We start from the raw sequence: 23,131 nt of genomic DNA on the forward strand, positions 1-23,131 counted from the left end.
GAAAAAGGTTAAGAGTAACTTCATTTCACCTAAATGACCAAGAAGATGGTGATGGCTCTCAATGAAATTAAGAATGCACCAGGGTGAAGCAAAGGAAATGAACTTAGTTTTGGACATTGTGAATTTATGATCCCAGCAGCTAGTAGTACTGCTTTCTGTTTGGTATGGCTTATTCTAAATATTCCACATGTATCAAATCATAACATTCTTACCACAATCCTGCAAAGATGGAACTATGATTTATTATTTCCATTTACCAGGCGAGGACCAGAGAGCTTATGCAACCTGCCCAAGACACACAGTTAATAGATGGCAGAGCTAGGACTTGAACCAAGGCAGATTGTCTTTAGAACACCTGCTCTTTTCTATTACTTCAATTTTAGTATTGAGTTGTAATGACATTCAAATGGTTCAAAAATCAGAATGATATAAAATGGTATTTATACACAAGTTGTGCCTCAGCCCCACTCTTTTCTCTCTATCCCTAGTTTTTTCCTTATGAAGTAAATGGAAATAAAGTACATATACTTATTCACCCACCTTTGACACTGTTCTGCCTGACTTTTTTAAAAAATATATACTGAACAATAGACCTTGGAAATCTTTCAATATCATAGATAGAGAACTTTCTTGTTCCCTTTTTCCCTCTCTCACTCTCTCTTTCTTTTTAACAGCACAGTCCATTGTGTGGCTACCCAGGAGTTATTTAGTTAGAAACTTTGGTTGTTTCCTAACTTTTGTTTTTACAACCACTGCCACAGTGAATTACGTTGTGCATATGTCATTTCTATGTCACAGGTATAACTTTAGGGTAAATTCCCAGTAGTGGGAAAGATGTTTCCAAATTGCTCTCCATAGAAATTGTAAACAACATGTACTTCCAGTGTCAATGTATGAGAAGAGAGGATTCACTTTCAACTCTTGCTACACTCCAGAAAGAGACACCACAAAGATTTTCCTCTATAGCTAGAAGGGAGATGGGAATGAAGACAAAGTGAGTGAGGAGTGAGGACAGAGCTGAGTGTAGAATTAAATCCTTGTAGTGAATTGATGGGGCAGGTGTTACATTATTATTTACAGATATGGATTCTGAAACACATAAAAATTAAATACCTTGCTAAAGTTTATATATAGTAATTGCCAAGCCTATATTTGCACATACATCTCAGCCACTATGATTATTACTTGTTAAAAACTAGATTCTCCTGAAAAACTAGATTCTCCTGGTGTGTTGAAATAATTTAATGTTCTCAGTAGCCTTTATTTCACAAAAGCATTTTAAAATGTCAATTGGAACACTACTATATTCATATATTATATATATACATATATATATATAGTATCCATATATTGTATCCACATCAATCAATCAATTAATCAATCATCTCTCTATCTGAATTCTCGGTGATTGTTGCTTCTTTTCTTTAACTTAAAAATAATGCACTGGGACTTCCCTGGTGGCACAGTGGTTAAGAATCCGCCCACCAATGCACGGGACACGGGTTTGATCCCTGTTCCGCGAATATCCCACATGCCGTGGAGCAACTAAGCCCACGAGCCACAACTACTGAGCCCGTGAGCCACAACTACTGAGTCTGTGAGCCACATCTACTGAGCCCACGTGCCACAATTACTGAAGTCCACGTGCCTAGAGCCCGTGCTCCACAACAAGAGAAGCCACTACAATGAGAAGCCCGCGCACCGCAACGAACAGTAGCCCCCACTCACCGCAACTAGAGAAAACCCGCGTGCAGTAATGACCCGACGCAGCCAAAAACAAATAAATAAATAAATTTCTTTTAAAAAATAAAAATAATGCACTAACTTTTGTTGATTGTTGTGCCATAAACTAAAAAGCAAGAAATAAATAAAAGTTATGTTTGCTCTGGACCTCATAACAGATGTCTCCATTAGATGGTCTGCAAGCAGAAACATCTACTTCTGGTTCGTAACAAAAAGTGTGTGATGTTATATTATCCTTTTTTATAGATGTTACAGGGTATACTCTATTGTTAGGCAAAAATGGTAATAAACATAAACTCAAAATAAGCTCTTTAGAGTAAATCCTCATTTGGATATAATCACTTGGGATTTTACAACTTATCTAGAAATATTTTAAGTACATTTTATGTGACTATTAGCTTTAATAAGTCAACTCCAAGAACTTTTACTATGGTTCCTGACAGTTCTATGCTGTTTCATTGCATAAAACAAAACAAATACACAGACTACCAAAAATGAACCATAAGATCAATATTCTGAAATCTTTTTATGAGCTGAAACAAATGGAGGCTATAACTTTTAAGGCCTAGCAACATTTAAAATATTGGCACTAATTCATCACCATTTAGAGATGAAGTAACTATTGTATTCTGCTTGGAAACCAATAATTATGTGTTTGTTTCCATGCTCTAAATATTCCCAAGTGGGTTAGCTTACCCCAAAAGGACTTACTGAATTCCATTCATGGCTACAATGGGCATCCAATTTCCCAGAACCGTTATGAAAGATTAAATAACATGTGAAGCACACTGAAAATATATAATATCAAGATCATATAGGCCAGTGTCTCCATTTTATGTCTCCATCAATGCCCACAAACTTTTACCCAGCATGTTTGGGCTACAAATGTGTTTTGTTTGCCACATATGGTATTTTTAAAAAGTGTGAATCCATACTGAAGGAGGGAAAACTTTATATTTAAAAAAGCCAAATTTCTGTCTTTTCTTGAAAAATCACAAGTTCTGGCAAAACCTGGGCCCACATTTTCACATGGCAGCATTCAGGGAGACCTGAGCAGATGTAGTCTAGTCCTGTTTTGACAAAGATTTGCTTTTAGTTCACTCTCGTCACAACCACTCCTATTAGATTGCCAACACCAAGGCTATCTGTAACAGGGGAGTGCTTCTCTAAAAGCTTAAAATCGTTTCAAGATTAAAAGGATGAGAGAATATTCTTTTCTTGCAAGTAGCCAGTTCAGTTCATTTAAGATATATGCCTGGAAAAACGGACTGCCTATGACTTTGTGACCTTTCTCTAAATGGTAGCAGTTGTTTGTACATGTGAAGAAATCAACTAGGTAACTTGTCTGCAGGGCCACTGGTATTGAGAAGCTACAGAGGGGCTCTGAAGGTTAGTCTTATGCAAAAAGCACACTTTCAGGAAAATCTCACCCCATGAATCCCACCCTATTCACGTCTTCAATATATCATCAATACCATAATATTATTAGAAAACTTCCAACAGAATGATCAGATAATACACATCTTGTAGCTGTCCATTGGCTTATTACGTGTAAGCTTCCTAAGGGCAGGAGCTCTGTTGCTGAAAGCTTAGAACAGTGCCTGGTGCACAGTAGGTGCTCGATAAATATGTGTTGCATGAATAGTAACTTTAAATTTGACCCTGTGCTGGGTATCCTGCAGCTGTTTCTCTAGGGCTACTCTCCACCTGTCTTCAGTCCGCTCTGAGCCCTGGGAGGCTCATGTGTGAGCTATATTACTGAGATCAGTGGGTTCCTTGTTTTCTGGCATCTGATTTGGCCAGAGGGAAGCAGGGGTACAGGAGATTTTGGGGATCAGGTATTTAAAACCCTGGTTCCCTCCCTGCGCTCCTGTCATGCAGTCCTCTCCACAGTTCCTTTTCTGAGCATCGATTTCCATAACTGCTGCCTCCCCTCTCTCCTTCAAGCCCATGGACACTACTAGCAGTATACCTAGTTACTAGCTCCAGATTACTATACTGTCCCAACCAATCTTTGTACAGTCCTCTTATAAATCTCTCCTTAATTATCCAACTTGAGTATGCTGTCTGTTACTGCCAGGCCTCTGACACATCTATCATAAAGTCTGCTGTAGCCAAATTATTCCCTCCCCTCCCCATGACACAATAAGAGAGGAGAAGCAGTTCTGCATTAAGCAATTGTTTTCACCTTTACCAGTAACTGACAGATCTTCACCTGTAAATGGCAGAAGCTGGGTGGGAGCCGGTGTCATAGCTGGCACGAACACGTCCCCGGTAGAGCTCTACAGCGATATGGTCTTTGTCACCCTTATACAAGAGGATTCCACTATCTTCATCTGTGGCAATCTAGTGGGAAGTAACCTTGACATTAGTAGGACAAACAGTCATCCAGACATATTTCATTATGAAGAAACAAGACTTCTTAGTAATGAGTTTTTTACTATGGTTTATTTCTTCTTTATGGCTCTGATAAAATACTAATGCACATTGAAATGATTACTTGAAAGATGACCTATTCCTGGATTACTCTGTTGCCAATAAATTCATAAAGAACTTCAAAAAGCTCTTTTTACATTCAATAACTTATACATTTATTCTCTTTCTGCATATTGGCAATGATAAAGCTTGAAGATTCATGTCCTACGAAATATGCAAAAACAAGGACATCACATAATTTATACTTCAGCAAATTAAAAGTGAAAGATATTTTCTATATCATTAGAGTTCACAGTGTTTAAAGTAAATCAAGCTTTCTCCCTTAGATATCAAACTATATTGTCTCAGCAGAGAATGATAAAATCTAATCAGGAACAAAATGATCACATTTCCGTTCTGTTAAAAAGAACAATAAGAAGTACTTAAGTTAACATCACTGAACGTGCTTAGAATTTCCTTTGCTGGAGATTTTCACTTACCTGCTTTTTGCTCCTGTTATGGGCTTTATTTATGGCATATGTGAAATGTGACTGCATTGAGAAAGATGGATTTTCATATTACATGTTAAATTATGGTGTGACCAGGGGAAAATCTCTGTTTTTATCCTTCTTTCTGACTTTTCCGGGGTTTTGAAGGACCAGCTCAGTAAAAGTTAGGACTTAAAGCCCGAACACCACTGGGTACTTCTCATAACAAGATGGGTGGCAAACGCTGGAAGTTAGGGGGTCAGGCTTTTTTAAAGAAGGCTGCTCTGCCTTCCAGGGTCCCATTCCTCACGACTTCTCAAGAAGCCCCGCCCCTCACTGAAGTGCTAGGGTAAACCAAATATGGAATGGGTTTTATAGGAAATTCGTTACACTTCTTTGAATTCAAAACAAAACAAATATGCAGCCCCAATTTGCCCCAGGTACCCTAAATTTATCACCCTAATGTAGCCTAATCTTGTCTATAGGGGTTTGAATGACTTGCTCAAAGGTACACGGTGACTTCGTGGAAAGACTTATGATAATACTTGAGTTTGTGAATTTCATGTTGAAGTTAAAAGACACTTGGCTGACACTTCTGCCAAGATGTGTTCTGTCTCACCTGTGCTGTTCTCAGCTGCAGGTTTCCTAACGAAAGCTCCCCCAGAGCCCGCCCCCGCTACTGTGCAGAACCTGAACTGCAGAGCCATAAAAATAAACGAATAAAATGCCATTAGCTGAGCGCAAAACAAAGAGAGAGATTTTGTTGCTTTGTCTCTGTGTGTGTGTCTTATATGATCAAGTAGTGAATAAAAATACCTAGTGCCCATTTAGTTTTGAAAGACGCAAATGTTAGAGAGAAGAATAATAGAAGCTTTTCATACAAGTACCATTTTCTGTCATTGTGCTATGGAGTATGTAACTGTCTATTTAAGAAATAATATCACTCACAAACCACCACGTATGTTTATATTTGGCAGCTGAATTGGTTTAAAGTGAGATTAGCTCTTGGTAGTGGGGGAATCTTACCTGAAGAGTGATGTTTGTTTGAGGCCGAACCTTGGCAGAAGGGATCTGAAGATAAGACTCTTTGTTTACAAAGTTCACACTGACCAGTTTTTCACACTTCTCTCCCTGGTAGCCAGGCAAACACTGGCATATTGGCTCATTTATCCTGATGATGCACTGAGCTCCATTCTGACAATCAAAATTATCACAGGGGCTGGTACGAGGGAGAACCATGGGTGGAGAAAACTCACAAAACAAGCCACTGAAGAATAAACAGAGAAAATACTTAATTAGACGTTACTTAATTGCCAATATGAATTGAGCCCTGTAACACCTAACTCTAAATACAAACGTGTACTTGCACTTTTACCTGTAACCTTCGGGGCAGATGCATGTATAACTGTTCACTGCGTCAGTGCAGTGGGCTCCGTTTTTACACTTGTTATCTTGGCAGTCATCAAAGTCAATGTCACAGTGTTCACCTATGTATCCTGGCGTGCAGTCACATCTGTTTGAACAAGCAGGTGCATAGTTTCAAACCCAACCGAGCCAAAATAAGTAAAAGATTTGCATTTCATCTAGGAAACAACTGGTGCTGTCTTTGAAAAAACATATTTAGAACAGGCTCATAAAGTTTAAAAATTAACAGATGCCTAGAAAATAGTACGGATCTGCAAAGTATTCCATGGTTTCTCACTGTGATCTCTCAGAGGAACAGCAATTTTCCCTCTCTGATGACAGCGAGCATCCACAATCCAAATAAGAATAGACTAATCACACCAGGGTTTGTCCCTCCCTTCTCCCCCCACTGTATTTGCCCGTGGTGTCCTCTATTTTCAGCTGTCTAATTCATTTGAGCTGCTGACACGATAAAAGTGCCGTGTCGTAAAATTTATTAAGAATATTAAACATATTTTAAGAACAATTAACATTTTAAATTTTCCAACAGAGGCTGGGTGCATTACAGTAAAATATAATTTTATGAAAAGCAAATATGTTAGCATTGGATACCCTAATTCACCATGAATCCAGATCATCGTTATGGCAGAATGAGGGCTGACCTAACCGGGTGGAGCAGGGGAACTGATATGATACAAAATTCCTGGGGCCCACCCCCGGACAGCTCTTCAGGCTGTTCACTCTGGTGGTGTGGGACAGAAGGGGTCTCAGCTGCACCGATGGTGAAGAACCAGGGATATTAATACAGCTGATGTTCTTTGAGCACTTTGTTTCAGGCCCTGTTCTAATGATTTTGCATTATGGACTCATTGAATTCTCTCCACGGCCCTGTGACATCACTGATACCATGACTCCACTCTACAGGTGAGGAAACAAGGCACAAATTGGTTAAATGCCTTGCCCAAGGACATCCAGCTTGTAAGTGCCACAGCCAGGAACTGAACCCAAGCAATCTGACAAGAAAGCCTGAATTTCTAACCACCGCCCTGTACCATTAGATAATTAATTACTCAGGGTTCCCTTTAAAACCTCTTTCACCAGTGCTGACCATTGGAATGTCTAGCTATGACACCAAGGATGCAGGATTTTAAGGGTGCCCAAGGAAAAGCAATATGGCACATGTAGTGGTTATTAAACTATGCTTTGTGGAGCAATAGGGGACCATGGAACCCCTAAATATATGGCCATAGACGGGGAGGGGGCTTCTGTCATCTTCCCTCTGCACTGCCCCCCCACAAACAATACTCTCCTGCTGTGTGATTCATTAGTTTTACACATTGGGCTTCCATAAGTGTTTCTGTTTGAGGTTTAAGAAAGGGTTCACTGACTTTTAAAAAAAACAAATAAACCAGGAAATTATGTTTTAGCCTTATAGAATTTGGACTTTGCAATTAGGCAGAAGAACTGTGTTCATATTCTGGTTTCATCCTTAAGTATGTAATCTTGACTACGTTACTTCATCTCTCTAAGTGTTCCTTTCCTCGTCCGTAATATGTATATAATAATTTCCATCTCACAGGTTTGTTAAAAGATTAAATAAAAACACTATCTGTAAAATAATTACTATAGTAGTTAATATATAATGCATGATCAATAAATGGTAGGTTTAAAAAATAATTCTATGTAAGTTTAATAATTCTAAAAAAAGTATTTATGGATTAGACGGTACTAATTATTCAATTTTCTATTTCAAAGCCATTAGGATTTAAGTGAATGAGGATAATTAAAAACACCCTAGTGAATGTGGATATTATTGAATGCCAAGGGTTTTGCCTAAAAATGCAAAATCAGGATTTAAGAGTTACTGGAGAAATGATGAATAAGATAAATGGGAGTATATACCTCTAAGGGTAACACAGACTTTTAGCTCTGTGTGTATGAATTAAGAAATAAAATGAGCTCACTGCATCAGCATGCTTGCTCTAGAGCCAGTGGTTTTAATGCTAAATCGTAACAAAGCAAACAAGTCTGAAGTTAAATGGATTCTAAGTGGCCACAGACATTCTCAACAAGATGGACAGGGCCTGAGAAAAGGGCTTCCATCAATGTTAATGTGACCAGAGCTGCTCAAGTACAGAGCATTAAAAGAAAGAAGAAATGCTTGAAACACTCTGAATTATTTACCTGAGAAAAGAAATCAAAGTAAAAGATAAGAGAACCAGGTATTCACCATAGTGGCTGTTTAAGAGCTATTTTATATTCTTTTCTCTACAGATACTGTTTTCCAAGCCCATTAGGACTTGGAGTCACATTATGACCAACATTTTTGTCTTTCTTTGGTTCCTTAGACTGAGTTTCAAAACAGGAAGAAAATATTTAATTAAGAATTCCTTAAAGCTTATATTATCAATAAAACGTATCACATTCCCTGAACTCTGGCAAGGAGTGAGGAAGAAAGCAAAGAATATAAAATAAACTGTTTAGAAGCCCCAAAGCTGACTAAGTAAGATGCATGCTTGAAAATACTGCTTATGGCATATCATGGTCTAAAAATATCTCAAAACAATTTAGGAGATTTATGAGGTATATAATAAAGCAAGAAAAGTAAAACCAGCTCTGTTAGCTTAGTAGTAAGAAAATGTAGCTGAAGTTAATAGTACATCTTGTCCAAACAATATTTGTCAGTAGAAATTTTCTTTAGCAGCTTCATATAGTCTTGGTTTTTAAGTCCATTTATTTTTTGCAATTCCCTTTCTCACAGTGTGTGATTATTTATAATATGGGAGTAATAGCAAATGCTACGACTTAACCTGTTTTCTGCTAAACTACATAAAACTCACAAATTACTGCTGAAAACAATGGTTCCCAAATCAGCTAATCCATAATCCAGTAAGATGCACTATAAAAAGTGTGCAATCTAATTGATAGTAATAGAAGATACTGAATTAACCGTTAGTCTTTTTGAAGATGAACTACTCAGTTTTTAATGCTTTCCGGTAAGTGTTACTAATACTTTATCTTGTAATTACAATGCAAAAAGCTTATCCAGAAGATAGGCAGTTCTGGAAAACCATCTGCTTTACTGGCTAATTTCTCTAAGAAATGATAACAGTTGTTACCTAAATGACTGACGTTCAATTTGCCAAATTCATTTTGTGCAGATCAAAGACAATATGAATCAAAATAATTTACATACAGTATTTGGATGAACAAAATGCAATACAGGATTTTGTATAAAATAAAGATTTCAGTAAGACTTTTGTTTTTTCCACAGAGGGTTGTAAACTAAAATATAATGAAAAATAGAATCAAATATATTCTTTTCTTTCCCAAAAAGGCATCAAATGGAATCAGCAGGTGCTGCAACTAAATCTGTATATTCTAAAACAATGAATTTTAAATCAAACTGAATCAAAAAAACCTGTTCTCTAAATAAAACTTGAGAATAAATATTTTATTCTGATTGGTTTGAAAGTCAGGTGTGGTCAGGTGATACTGACCCCACCTCCCATTCAACTAAGAATGTCTGATAATCTGTTGACAAGTATTAATACGTTAGAGTCCCATTGGAAAAGAATTTTAAAAAGAACAGATACATCTATATGTTTAAATGAATCACTTTGCTGTATACCTGAAACTAACAAAACATTGTTCATCAACTACACTCCAATACAAAATAAAATTTAAAAAAATGTTAGAGTCCCAGCTCTAACCCTATCTACTCATAAAACTGTTCCTGACTGGAGTAATTTTAATTCTCTGAATCCTATGGCAACTAAGCCTGAGTCATTTCACTGAGAAGATAAAGAATGGGAGAGTGAGTAGCTATAAAGTGCCACAAAAACATAAGATGGTAACATTACTACGTGCCCTGACCCATGGCAGGTGCTCAATAAATATTGGGTAAAGAAACCAGTAATGCTATTTGCTAGTTGTCTCTTGTAGGCACAACTCAACCTGAACCTTACAGTGTCATTTCTGAGAATCCAGCTTACCTTCTGTAACAAACCAACAGTAATGGTCATAAAGTATAAAGCTTCTTAGAGGTAACCTGCACTAGAACAACCACCCAGCTGGGAAGTATAAAACCCAGCTCCAGCTCTGCCAGTGAATAACACTGAGACCTTTGGACAGCCACCGACCTCTCTTGCTTGTGGTTTCCTCATGTTTAAAGTGAAGAATTTGGACCAGGTGATTTCTAATCTACGGCCTAAGAAGAGAAGTTGCTGTTGATAGACCCTTAAAATATTTCAGAGTTGTGGCAAAGGAATAATTTCATTTGATACCAAACATACTTCAGGAAGATTGCTACCTGGTGTGACTATGTGTTTTATCATCCCACACAACACACATGTGTGTGAAGGAGACACTATTAATAATTACACTGAGACAACAGGCATAAACGGATATTGTACTGAGGCAACCTGGGACATATGGTCGCTCTGTCTTCCTCCTCTTGGGAAAAGTATTGTTGCATAACAAAACATTTTCAGTTACATTAAATTAAACTCCCTATTTTACCACAGACTTCCATTCAGATAATAAAGTTCCTAGCAGATATTACGAATTTATTTGGCCTTCAAATAAATTTAATTAAAAATAGCCAAAGGCTCTTTTATTTCATACATGACTTCCCAGGAAAAGTCACAAAACAAAAGGAAACATTTTCTTTTCTTTGGTGTACTAAAAAAGGCCCATGCTGTAGATAAACATTTATAAAAATTCCATTGACACTGGAGAGTATGTCCTCTAAGTCCTGAGCAAAGGTGTGAAGCTAGATCCTAAAAGAAGAGGATTCCTTAAAGAAAGGCCCTCCTCCCCCGATTGTGAGCCCCAAAGCAGCCTTGGACTTACTTGAATCCCTTTGGCGTCAGGATGCACTTGGAGTCGTGTTGGCAGGGGTTCAGGTCCTGGGCACAGAAGTCCAGCTTCTCCTCACACAACTCACCTGTTAACATGGCAAACGTTGTTAGGTCATAGACAAAGGTTAACAGGTTTCCTGCCAGCAGGCTGTGTCATGTTTCTGAGAGGTAAGCATAGCTTGTGATTGGAAAAAATAAAAAATCACAAGACATGGAAGCAGAAGATCTGAAATGCTGGTTCTGCTACTAAATAGTCTTATGATTTGGGACAACACAGCTATTGTTATCTGTGACTAATAGGAGTCCCTTTAGAATGTACTATTGGAGAACGAAATCTGAATGCTTTTCATTTTTATTCTTCTATTATTATTATTTTAAAATTTTGGACTTTTTATTGAGGTATAACATATATCCATAAGATAAATGAATAGCTAATCAATAGTCACAAACTGAACTCACTCATGTAACCAGCATCCATATCCAAAAACACACCATTGACCATCACTCCAGAGGCCCAACCACAAGGGTAAGTAACCACTACCCTGACAGGACCACAGATTATTTGCACCTGGTTTTGCACCTGACATAAATAGAATCATTTGGTATGTACCCCTTTATGTCTGGCTTATTCTCTTGTTTTATGTTTGAAAAGATAATCCTCAAATCTTCACAGTCTCCAAGGTTTTATAAGTCTAGAAGAAAAAGACTGTTTCCCTTTTATGACTTATTGCAACAGCTCAACAGTATACTCCTCAGCTACATCCGTCACGATAGAAAAAAGCAAAAGGAGAATCAATCTTGATAAAGAACGTACACTTCTTTCTATCAGCTAGCTTATAAAGAATAATTGTCATCCATAAATGAGAGCTACAAGCAGAACCATGAAGATTCTAGACACACTTTGTTGAATTGCATGTCCAATTACCTGTAGGAAATTTCTTCATTTATAAATAACATGGTTATATTTTATTTTCAGGTACATTAGGCCAAATATGATTTTCGGTGACAACACTTTCCCAATCATTGTGTGAGATTTTAAGGTGACTGGAAAGATGTAAAATTAAAAAGTTCTCTCCTTTTCTACCTTACCTTTAAATTAGTTTTTAATTATTTTATATGTAATAAATGAATAAATAAAGTGATACATCTATATGCAGCTGTTGTTCGTTTCCAAGAAACTATTAGAACTTTGTTCAAAGTGTGTGGATTTAAAGCAACATAGGTTAAAAAATCAGAAGTCTGCAGCAAATCTCTTTGTTATAAGACTGTCCTTTTAAGGTAATACTTTGCTAACTGGTAGAAATAGTTGCTTAACAACTAAATGTGGCAAATCATTTACACTTCAAGGATCTTTTTCAGTGATTTAAATATATAAATGTACTAAGCTAGGTACTGAATCAATGTGGTATATGATAAGTTAGGGTTTTTTCTGTCTCTTAAAGAGAACTAATTGTACTAAAAGTCTCATATATTTCTTTTATAAGAAGTGTCTCTGTGTCTGTAAATCTGTGATATAAAAAGTTTTTATCAACATATACCTATACCTAATGAGTTATTTTTAAGCAGGGTTTACTTAAAGCATCTTATAATCAATTATTATTACTTTAAGTAATACACACTTGATAGAATATATATATATATATATATATATATATATATATATATATATATATATATATATAACTTGTCAGCCCATCATGATGAAATCACTTTCAGTTTTCTAATCAAATCTACCTGGTTGGATAAAGGCTGTTGATAGTAGTGTATATCCAAGGCAGTTTACATATCACTCTATGTATTCTTCACTTTATACCCAAATAAGAAATCATTTAAAAAATGATATGAAAGGGGGGGGGAGTGCTTTACTTCTTATTCATTTTGATCTAATCCAATCCAATCCAATTAAGACAATCTAAACCATAGTTCATAAGGATTTACTATATGATGAGAGCAGTATGCTTAGAATATGTCTTTATATCTCTGTAGAGTATGGTATGGTGACATACTAAAATAATAGTCACTGAAAGAAAAATGTATGCTTTTTAAGGCAAGAACTCCATCTTGTTGACCTATATTCAACTTGTTTCATTTTCGCCTCCTGAAATGATAACGCGTGTGATATGACAGGATGGACGGAAAGATGGAAATGTTCTTTATTCTATTACACATAGTGCTGTACTCTATTAACTTATAAGCAGGTATTTATGCTTTTCATATGGCATCAAGAAAGGTAAATCAGCCCATTGGAGTGATTAAGGGCAATGTGGTTGAACACAGGTTAAATTTCAGCGCCCATGAGCCCCTCAAGTGATGGGAGTCTAGACAAACTTTGGTTTCATAATTTGGCTCCAACCCACTCCACAAAATCCCAGGAAATCCTATTCATTTGCTTTCAGCCTGGACCCTTAAAAGTCCCCAATGATAAAGCAATAGCTTGGACCACAATGTTTGCCTGGCATTTGTGATTTCACTTTTGATCAGATGAGCAAATTAATTTTCCTTGTGCTTCTAGTTTTCAGCTGTTTTTGTTGATGAGAAGTTAAAGTTGTGTGTGTGTGTGTGTATGTGTCTTGGTTGTTTGTGTTTTGGAGAAGAATTAGAGCAGTTAGCCAGGGAGCATACTGTTACCTCTTTAGGATAACAGAAGTTAGTGAATGATCAACTACAACTTGTGAAGAAAAAACACATGTCCTAAACAGAGGCATCTTTTTTTTTTTGTAAGGAAGTGATATTTAGTTTTTAGACCACCTCTTCCTGATTGTGTCTGTCAGGTAAGTATGGCAGAGAGTGGGATGGAAATGGACAAGTTCTACAGTTACACTAGTAAGAGCTGTGAGGGAGTAAGGCAGGAGTGATGCCCTCTTCCCTAAAAGGGCATGATTCCTTGGGGTCCAGGAGAAGATGTAATTCATTGCTTACTGAACATCTGTAAATGTGGTATTTCTGAAGAATCTGATGTAGTGGTGATATGACCATACATCGTGGCTTGCTCAGGTTTATACTTGCCATCCCAGGGTAATTTTCAATAGTGTCCCCACACACTCACACAGATGCCCTGATTTGGATGACAAACACTATGGTCACCTTGTGGGTGGGGCAGTAAAAGCTGGATCAACAGAGTTAATGCTCTCTTTGGAGTGAAGAATGAATCAGCATAAAGAGATCCTAGGGACAAACTACTCTTAATTGGGTGAAATGACATTTGGGTTGCTGAGTTATTGCTTGGGATGGCCTTCTGCAACTTATTCAAGATAAAACAGTGGACTGGTTGCAGAAAAATGAACTATTTTATTGTTCTGGTCCCCAGTTCTTCATGAGTAAAATGAGGTTCTGGAATTGAAGTTGTGCAAGGTCAACTGTTGCTATAAAAACTTTTTTTTTTTTTTTAAAAAAAAAGGCAAAATGCTTCTGAAGAGATGAATAATGCAGATAAGCAAATTAGTAGAGAGAGCATTATGTTTTAACTGAACAGAACATCATTACTGTATTCAGTGGTAAAAACAGTGTCAGCATGTGTCCCAATCCCACTGAGGTACCAATACTGTGAATATCATTGCAATGAGGCAGGAATCTCAGTGCACTTGATGGTTCTCACGGGAAACAGTACCTGGAGTTGGCCTTGCTTCCTGCTTCATTTTAGATCCGTGCACCTAACTTTAATGTTCCTTCCTTATTATACACAAGGGGTCCTTCCTTAATCTTCATTTGTACTTCTGGTATCTAAAATTATCTTTTTGTTTGCATTCCTTATTACTGCATTTACTGAAATCTTTTTAGAACTATTCCACAAGCTTCTTCCCTGATACCTACGGCGAGATCTGCCTATGGATGTTTTCAAATAATTCTGGTAGCAAACCACCAGATTTTTAACATTCCCATATATTTTGAGTGCAAACTGTGTAAGAGGACTTATGTTAATGCTAGAAGTATAATGGTGAATAACAAAAAAAAGATATCCCTGTTCTCATGGAGCTTATACATGAGGGGAGGAGGAGAAAGATATTGGTCCATTAATTTCACAAGTAACTGTAAAATTGCCTGAGTGATGAATGCTAAAAACATGTCCTGATGCTCTAGAAGGGGGACTGATGGCGAGGGAATTTTTTCTGAAGAAGTAGGACTTGGATTGCAGGTGAAGGGGGGCGATAAAGAGCATTGGCAGTGGCTCTGTGCAGGAGGTGACATGGCAAATATGAGCTCTGAGAGACTAGGAGTGAGCCCAGGGGAGCATGGTGACAGAGAAGGCCACAGAGGTTGGCAGGGGCCACATGGCAGAATGTCTTTATTTAATGAGCAGTGGGTGCCATTGAAGGGTTTTAGGATAAAGGATGGCCAGATGACATGCACACTTTGAAAAAAGCATTTGGGCTCTAGAGGAGGATGGATAGCACCGAGACAAATACAAATGGATATGAGTCATGACTTAGCTTGTACTCAGGTGGTGGTAGAGGAGATATGAATGGCGTGGATGTTTAGAAGCAAAATGAATGGGAACTTGTCATGGATTGGGTTAGGGTAGGGGAGAGAGGAAGCTCTCTGGGACTTCTAGGTTTCTGGTATGGATATTTGGAAGTACCTTTCAGTGACATAGAGAACACTGAAAAGACCAGGTTTTCCGGGGCAAAAATCAAGAGTTTGAAAAATAAGGATGTGGTGTCATGGGTTGAACTGTGTCTTCCCACGCATCCTGCCACCCTCAAAAAATATGTTGTAGTCCTCCAGTGCCTCAGAATGTGACCTTATTTGGAGATAGGGTTTTTATAGAAGTAACCAAGTTAAAATGAGGTCCTTAGGGTGGGTCCTAATCTGGTATGGCTAATGTACTCACAGGACGAGGAAATCTGGCACAGAGGGCAGCCCACATGAAGAGACAGAGAGGGAAGATGACCATCAACAGGCCAACTAGAGAAGTCTGCAACAGGTCCTTCTCTCGCAGCCCTCAAAAGGAGCTAACACTGCTGACACCTTGATTTTGGACTTCTAGCCTCCAGAACTGTGAGATGATACATTTCTGTTATTTAAGCCACCCTGTTTGTGGTACTGTGTTATAATAACACTAGCGAACCCATACAGGTGGTAAATTCTCAATTACTGGAGGTTTATAGTGGGGAATAAAACTTTCAAATTATGCTACTATTTCTTTTCTTCTCTTTTCTCTCTCTCTTTTTCTCCTTCCTTCTTTCCCTCTCTCCTTCCCTCCATTCCTTCGGTCTCTTTCCTTTCTTACTTCATTCCACGTGGCTGTCCTCACCCATGACTGAAATTTTCTTTAAGCTTCTCCAACGGAGTCTTTAATAAGCGATGCACAAGGAAGGAAGTGGCCCCTAACCATGACCCTTGCACTTCAAAAGAGTCAAGGTTTGAACAGAGCACATCAGCATAGTTTAGCCCTACATTTGCTGCCAGGGCTGGATGCCTCTCTGCAAATCACTGTGAGTCTTGGTTGACTTGGACCAATCAGCCCTTGGCCCTCTCTCCAAGAGGCGTTGGTGTTAACAGGTAAGATTTGCAGGACAGGCTACCCAAACAGTAATGAAGAGCCTCCTCCTCTTAGGGCATTGAAAGTGACAAAGGCAAGAGAATCACAAATTACTGTGTCTTGTAGAGGGGGAGAAAAGTGAGCCCAATGTCTGTTTCATCTACTTTACAATAAATCTGGAGACTGACTTGAACTTTGAATGATAGCTGCAAGTAAAAATAACTACCAACATCTCTATTACACTAATTATAAAGTAATAATCTTGAAAGTGATTAATTTAAATTATGTCAAAGACATTAAAGCTCATGGTAAGTGGATGACACCTGAGTTGAGTCTTGTCACTAAAAATGATTTACATTTTCTACACAGACACTCAAATTTTTTAAACATGCTTTTCCTTAAAATATACTGGTTTAACTTATGGCGTTATTGAAAATTCTTAGCTATAGTGATTCTTTGACAAATCAACGAATAATGAATATATTATATAATCCACGAGCTAATATTAAATGTTTCCTGAAACTAATAAGAATAGTGTAAGAGGAAATTAACCACATATAGTAGGATTAATTTACATGTACTCTGGAGTGAGACTTTTTAATTTGACCAAAATTCAAACCTGCTTTAGTTTAATAATTTTCATTAAAAAATGTTGGGGGGAAAATATTTTGAGCTAGACCCAGCAAATGATAACAGGATGTTCATGACAAAATCCTTACTCTGGAGAAGTTAAAATGTGGAAAAATTAGAGATATAAGATAGATGCTTAATTTTCCAGTATCCCTTAAATTTCATTTAGTGACTGGAATATGGACAGCATCGTGGCCTACAAACTGGCTGAATGATATTTATTATTTTATTTATTATTGAAAACTAGACTACACAGATGCAAAGTTCATTATTACCCTTAAAGAGACTTCTTCTCTTGGCAAGGTAAACTGTGCTATTTAGAGAGAAGACATTTTTGAAGAGTTATTGGATGGACAACTAGTTGTTTTCTATCTACCAAGAAATCTGGGCAACAGCATGTCTTGCTGAGGCTTATTCAGTTCTCAAAGCCTGCTTAGCAGAGAAAAGGTTGGTCATCTTGTCCCTAGATCAGGATTTCAGGAATTTTCCAATTCAAACTACTCTGTTTAAAATACTCACTTTTTTCACTAATAGAGCAATAAGAAAGGGTGGGTTTGAATTAATAAGTATCTCATTTATATTTTTCCCAAAGTTAGCCCTGTAAATTCAGGTTGGCCATATTTACAAACACAAACAATTTTAGATATAGGTTCATGGCATTGTTGGAACACTTAACTCTCACTAGATTTTGCTAATGTAACCAGATTAGTTTCTTTTTTTTCTGAAACAGAAATAATCTCAGAGTCCATTCTGGGGACCACGGATATATGCAGGTGGAGGGGAGGATTCCAGGGCTGACACTGCAGCCTGTTCTTGTTCCTATTCATAAACTGTATCAAACTAGTTTCCTTTTAAAAATGAAAGGATCATTACTATTGATAATAATGGAAAGGGAACTCATGCAATCTGAATAACTGAACCAGCATTCTAGTGTTATAATTAATCTGTTATGACATTTTCAAATATACTTATAACAAGGGAGGAAGTCTGGTTGAATTCCTGACAGCATCTCCAGGACACAGAGTTTTGGAGGGTCAAATGCATCATTCTTCAAATATTTGCATTTTGAGCTCTTGCTTCGCTCAAGAAAAACCTGGAAAAATGGTACTAATTTTACTCTATTTGAATTGGCACAGCGAGGGAAGGTATCAAAAAAAGCAACCTATTGGAAATAAATTGAGATTTAATTTCTTAAAAGTACACTACTTGAGGGCAAGGGATAGATATCTTTATTTATAGTTTTGTATCTCTTCATTGCCCTTGCATTTGCTAGCAAATTATCTGGCACAAATTAGATACTCAATGGCTGCTGAAAAATGTGAAAACACTTATTTGATTGCTTTTCAAAGGAAAATACTTTATATAAATTGTTAATGAAGGAGACCCAGATGGCATAAGGGGTAATTTAAGGAAGAAGAGAGAATAAGGAATACTGGTAGCAGATTTGTGTTTTGAGATCCCACCCTCACGTAAGCCCTTGTAGGCTGAACTTGAGGGGTAGCCTATTGACTCAGATATCCTGACAACCTTGTCTGCCAAATGATGACTATCCCAATCAGAAACAGAGAGGATGAACTCGGGAATCAAGAGGAAGTGTGAGTGTAACTGGCATGTCTGAGAAAGATTAAGATAAATGGACCTGAATGTTTCTCATTACATAATTTGAAAAAGTCCATACAATTCCTAAAAAAAATTGTACATTTCTCATTTGTTCTTTATTCATTTCAAGAATGAAATGAATAAAGGTCTCCTCTCACAGACCTTGCAATGTAGCAGGGAGATGGATGAACTGTGTTAGAGGGTGGACACAGCTGATGGGATTATGGGAGTCATTCCAGAACAGGTTAACTGAATTGGACCTGAAGGAAAAATATTTCTGTTTTCTCCTCTTTTGCTGAACGAGGCTAGCCCTACCTGTTGCCTACTCTGCTCAACATTATAATCCCAGGCACCAGAGCACATCAACGTGAGCAGATGCCCAGCCTCCAATCTGAATATTTAGTATCCTTATCAGTAGTGATAGTAATAATTGAATTTATTTCATCAGTAAGTAAAGGATTACTTATGAACAGTATGTTTCTGCTTCTTGTTTTTATAAAAGAGCTAATTCTTCCTAAAGGTTCCTTTTAATAATAATCTGATGCTTTCTTATTTGTGTTTACTATCCTGAAACTCAATTAGCAGTAGTTAATTTCTTCATAATATGATCAATAAACTATCCAGATAATACCCACTTCTCTAAGCTTAATTAAATCCAATTGTTAGTAGAGAAATATAGGGAACTGATCTTGAGGAGCCATGAATTTTTGAAGATATATTATTAGCCACTGATAAATGTCCTCTTGGCGCACAGGGTGTGCAAAATGGGACACACGCATAAGCGGACAAAGCCAAAGTATAACCTCATGAGATAAAGTTTATCATAATTCAAAACAGGAAAGCTCAAGGAAATATGCTATAAATGTGGATATTGATGTTTCAGAAAAGCAAATCATGTTATAATCTCACTTTTGTTCTAAATGACATGAAATGGGTTGCTCCATAATGCTTGTCTGCCTGAAAGTTTGATTAGTCTTTGTTTTCAGAAACAATTCTTTCTCTCTATTTAAAAACTAGTCAAGTAGCTATATACTTTGCTGTTAACTTTCTTGGAATATGAGAAGTGATGGCTTTGTACTGGTGAAATAACTGACCTAATTTGAACTTGCAATGAAGAATCAAACCAAAGAGTCTGCCTGGTAGACAAGGGTAATGTTTTATGTATTTTCATATCACTTTCAATTCTGAGCACAGTGTTCTGAATAAGGTATTTTCTCAATAAATATCTTTTGAATTTTTGAAGTGGAAAAACTTACCTCTCCAAATAAATAAACAAAAAAGGAAGTGTTTTTCAGTACTTCCTCATTGGAACATTATGGCTAAATAACGTAGCCAATTCCAACACCTACTGAAACTACAAAAATATTTAACTTCGTTTCAAAATAAATAAATCCAAATTAGACTGAATAAGCCTTGGTTAAGCTAAATGGTTGTTCTGAACTCAATGGGCCCTGCCTATTTACTAAAGAGCAAATAAGATCTTTAAAATGTTTTCTGAGATTCAAATGCATTTAAGAAGGCTTCGAGAGGTTGGAACATGAATGCAAACCACAAAATATAATTAGGCTGCCAAAGTCCTCTCTCTAGTTAAAAAAGACTGCAAGTATGAGTGAAGCTATATTGACTTTGACAAAAAAAGACCTTACACAGCTTGAGGCACAATTAATGAGAGAAGGAGTCACTGTTATTAAGAGATCATGACAATCCAAAAATATACCAAAAACCTAAAAAAATACAGCCAAATTCAAGACTTCTTCAGTATTCAGTATTTCCTTACACTTCAATGTAGAATAAGAGGGTAAAGAGAATCAAAGACTTATTCTCAAATAAGGCCTTTCCATTGGAAGTGAGCATGGAAAATAAAATGACAAAATAATAATTTTTAAAAATACAGTAAAACTGTCTTTTTACTGAAAGAAGACTGAAGACTATGGGGGGGGGAGGAATTTCCTTCACACATATAACTTACTTTAGGTAGAATTTTCTTTATCAAAATTCTGTAAGAATTCTTCCGTCATTAGGAATGACATCAAACCATCTACACCATGTCACTGTAGTGATGATGGTTGGACTAAATGATCCAAAACTTAAATTTGTCCTCTCTGGCAGTCCTTAATACTTCTGGAGTATAGACATCTAACATTTTCAAGTGTTTTCTTATACATTCTTCCATGTTATTCTCAAACATCTAAATGAGGTGAGACAGATGTCATTAGACTGTGACAGGCCCCAGAGTTGATAAATTTTAGTGCCAAGATGAGAAATTTTAGCTTTTCCCGTTAGCTTCATAAATTCATCAGTATCCCACCTGCCCTATGTGATGGAAGGTAGCCTGGTCATCAGGGGAATTAATTAATTAACTGTACAGACACTGACTAGGCACTTTCTTTTTTTCATGTGTAGATAAAGTAGATTGCCTGTCTGCACCTGAATTCTGTTTTCTTTTCAAACACACCTAAGGGTCAATTACTTACAGCTGAAGAGACAGCAGAAGAAAAGCTTATTTGGCACAAAGGATTAGTCAGAGCCACTGTGGATGTGAAAAGATGCCAAGTCTGGAAGATGGCAGCAAATAAGAAGGGACTGGTTTCAGGGGAAGGCCTCCAAATTACAGTGCAGGCCTCGGGGCCAGTTAAACACTGGTTTGCATCTAGACCCCTACTTACAAGGTATGTATCCTTGGGTAAGTACTTTGTCACTGTTTTGTACAAGTTATTGTTCAAGTCCTTATTGCTCATATCTACAGAGTTCTTTTAAAATTAACACTATGTCAGCTAATAACAGAGTTTCTTTTTATTTAAGAAAATTACACTGGGTGCTGTAAAGAAGTTGAAATTTCATTTCTAGTTATGTTTTGGATTCAAATAATAGAAAATTGTTTGACTGCTTTTTTTTTTTTCTTTGCGTTACGCGGGCCTCTCACTGTTGTGGCCTCTCGCGTTGCGGAGCACAGGCTCCAGACGCGCAGGCTCAGCGGTCATGGCTCACGGGCCCAGCCGCTCCGCGGCACGTGGTATCTTCCTGGACCGGGGCACGTGTCCCCTGCATCTGCAGGCGGACTCTCAACCACTGTGCCACCAGGGAAGCCCGGTTTGACTGCTTTTTAAAGCAAATTCAGTCAGCAGCAGATTATTGAAAATAAGAGACATCTTTAATAAAGATAAGCATGAGATTTAGTCAACACATGAAACCATGTGGTGATGTAAAACAATATCATACTGCCAAGCTTACTCCTGAGTATATATAACTATTTAAGGACACTCTCCTGTGACAGAATAATTGCCATTGTGTTTTCTGAGATAGAATCGGACCTTAGACATCTCTGCCCCAGACCACCAATTGTCTTAGTACTTGTAAAAAAGAAAAGATGACATTTTACCAAGGATGGTATTGGATGTATTAATCCACAGAGAATGTACAGGCTATATTTTTTACATTCCCAAATAGGAAACAACTTTTTTTCATGTTTTTTAACTTAACTCTGCACATAATAAGTATAAGTGTCTAAACACAGTAAATCATCTGAACAATGCAACAGAAGAAAAGAAGTCCTTAGCAAGAGGAGACACAGCTGCTATACAATATAGTCCATGTTAGCCCTATATTCACACTGCTAATGCCTTACATACAACTGGAACTGTCAAGACAAGCACCCTTTTAGGATGCTGTGCCTGTACTTGGCACTTAAAGACTCTTGGTAAGCTGAGTGAAAATACAATGTTATTAGGTATAATTCTGAATCTTTAAGATAAAAATTTAACAAAGATTTCATGATGATTCCCCAGACATGCTGTTCACCTTGAGCACTACAGGACTTCCTTTCCTGGGCCCTGATGTATTTGGAAAGCCATGCAGACCATAAAGTGTCAATGATTAGATATGGCTCTTTTTATGCTTTAAAATCACTGCCTAGTACTCATGACATTCTATGAGTTTGACAATGTCATTTTATAAATCAACCTCTTGGGCTTTGTAATTTTTATTTTATAAAATGTTTTATAAAATGCAATTTTATTTTATAAAATGTTTAATAAATGTATATATCTTTTAATATTTTTCATGTTTCAAATTACTAAAGATATTAATTTAAAGTTATGGGAAAATTCTCACTTAAAAATTTTTTCTAGCTACAGCCTATGTACTGTACTAAATGACTTATGTTTTTCATGATAAAAATAATACATGTTTGGGATACCTTTAAAAAAGGAAAAGCATACAGACAAGTAGAAACTAGAAAGCACTAGTCTTTATTTTTAGCCACTTCTTCTGCCCACTCAGAGAATTTCTTTCACAGTCTTCCAGAAATTGGTAAAGTGCATTTCAGATACCCTCTTTATACTGTTTGGCATAGCTATCTACATATCAAGGATCTGAATGACTGATTTGACATATTGATCTCAGATTTCATTTTTGTCAACATTCCTTTTACCATGTACACACCATGAAATCTATGTCGCTGTGAAAGAAAGAGGGAAACTAAAATAAAATAATAGACTTAAAAGGCAACTAAC

The 23,131-nt window shown here is 37.0% G+C and overlaps 1 protein-coding gene across 4 annotated transcripts in view; it reads right to left on the reverse strand.

Moving 5' to 3' along the window:
* The window catches only part of SLIT2 (slit guidance ligand 2), a 404,520-nt gene that overhangs the window by 23,847 nt on the left and 357,542 nt on the right, over positions 1–23,131 (reverse strand). For all 4 annotated transcript variants that reach the window (XM_067036353.1, XM_059066475.2, XM_059066473.2 and 1 more), the window contains 4 exons: positions 10,905–10,998; positions 6,022–6,159; positions 5,673–5,913; positions 3,959–4,089 (listed from right to left, as the gene is read on the reverse strand). In XM_067036353.1, coding sequence (XP_066892454.1) covers positions 3,959–4,089; positions 5,673–5,913; positions 6,022–6,159; positions 10,905–10,998 — 604 coding nt within the window. The remainder of the gene's footprint in view (positions 1–3,958; positions 4,090–5,672; positions 5,914–6,021; positions 6,160–10,904; positions 10,999–23,131) is intronic.

This window comes from Kogia breviceps, chromosome 6 (genome assembly GCF_026419965.1).
Source record: "Kogia breviceps isolate mKogBre1 chromosome 6, mKogBre1 haplotype 1, whole genome shotgun sequence".
NCBI classification, from domain to species: Eukaryota; Metazoa; Chordata; class Mammalia; order Artiodactyla; family Physeteridae; genus Kogia; species Kogia breviceps.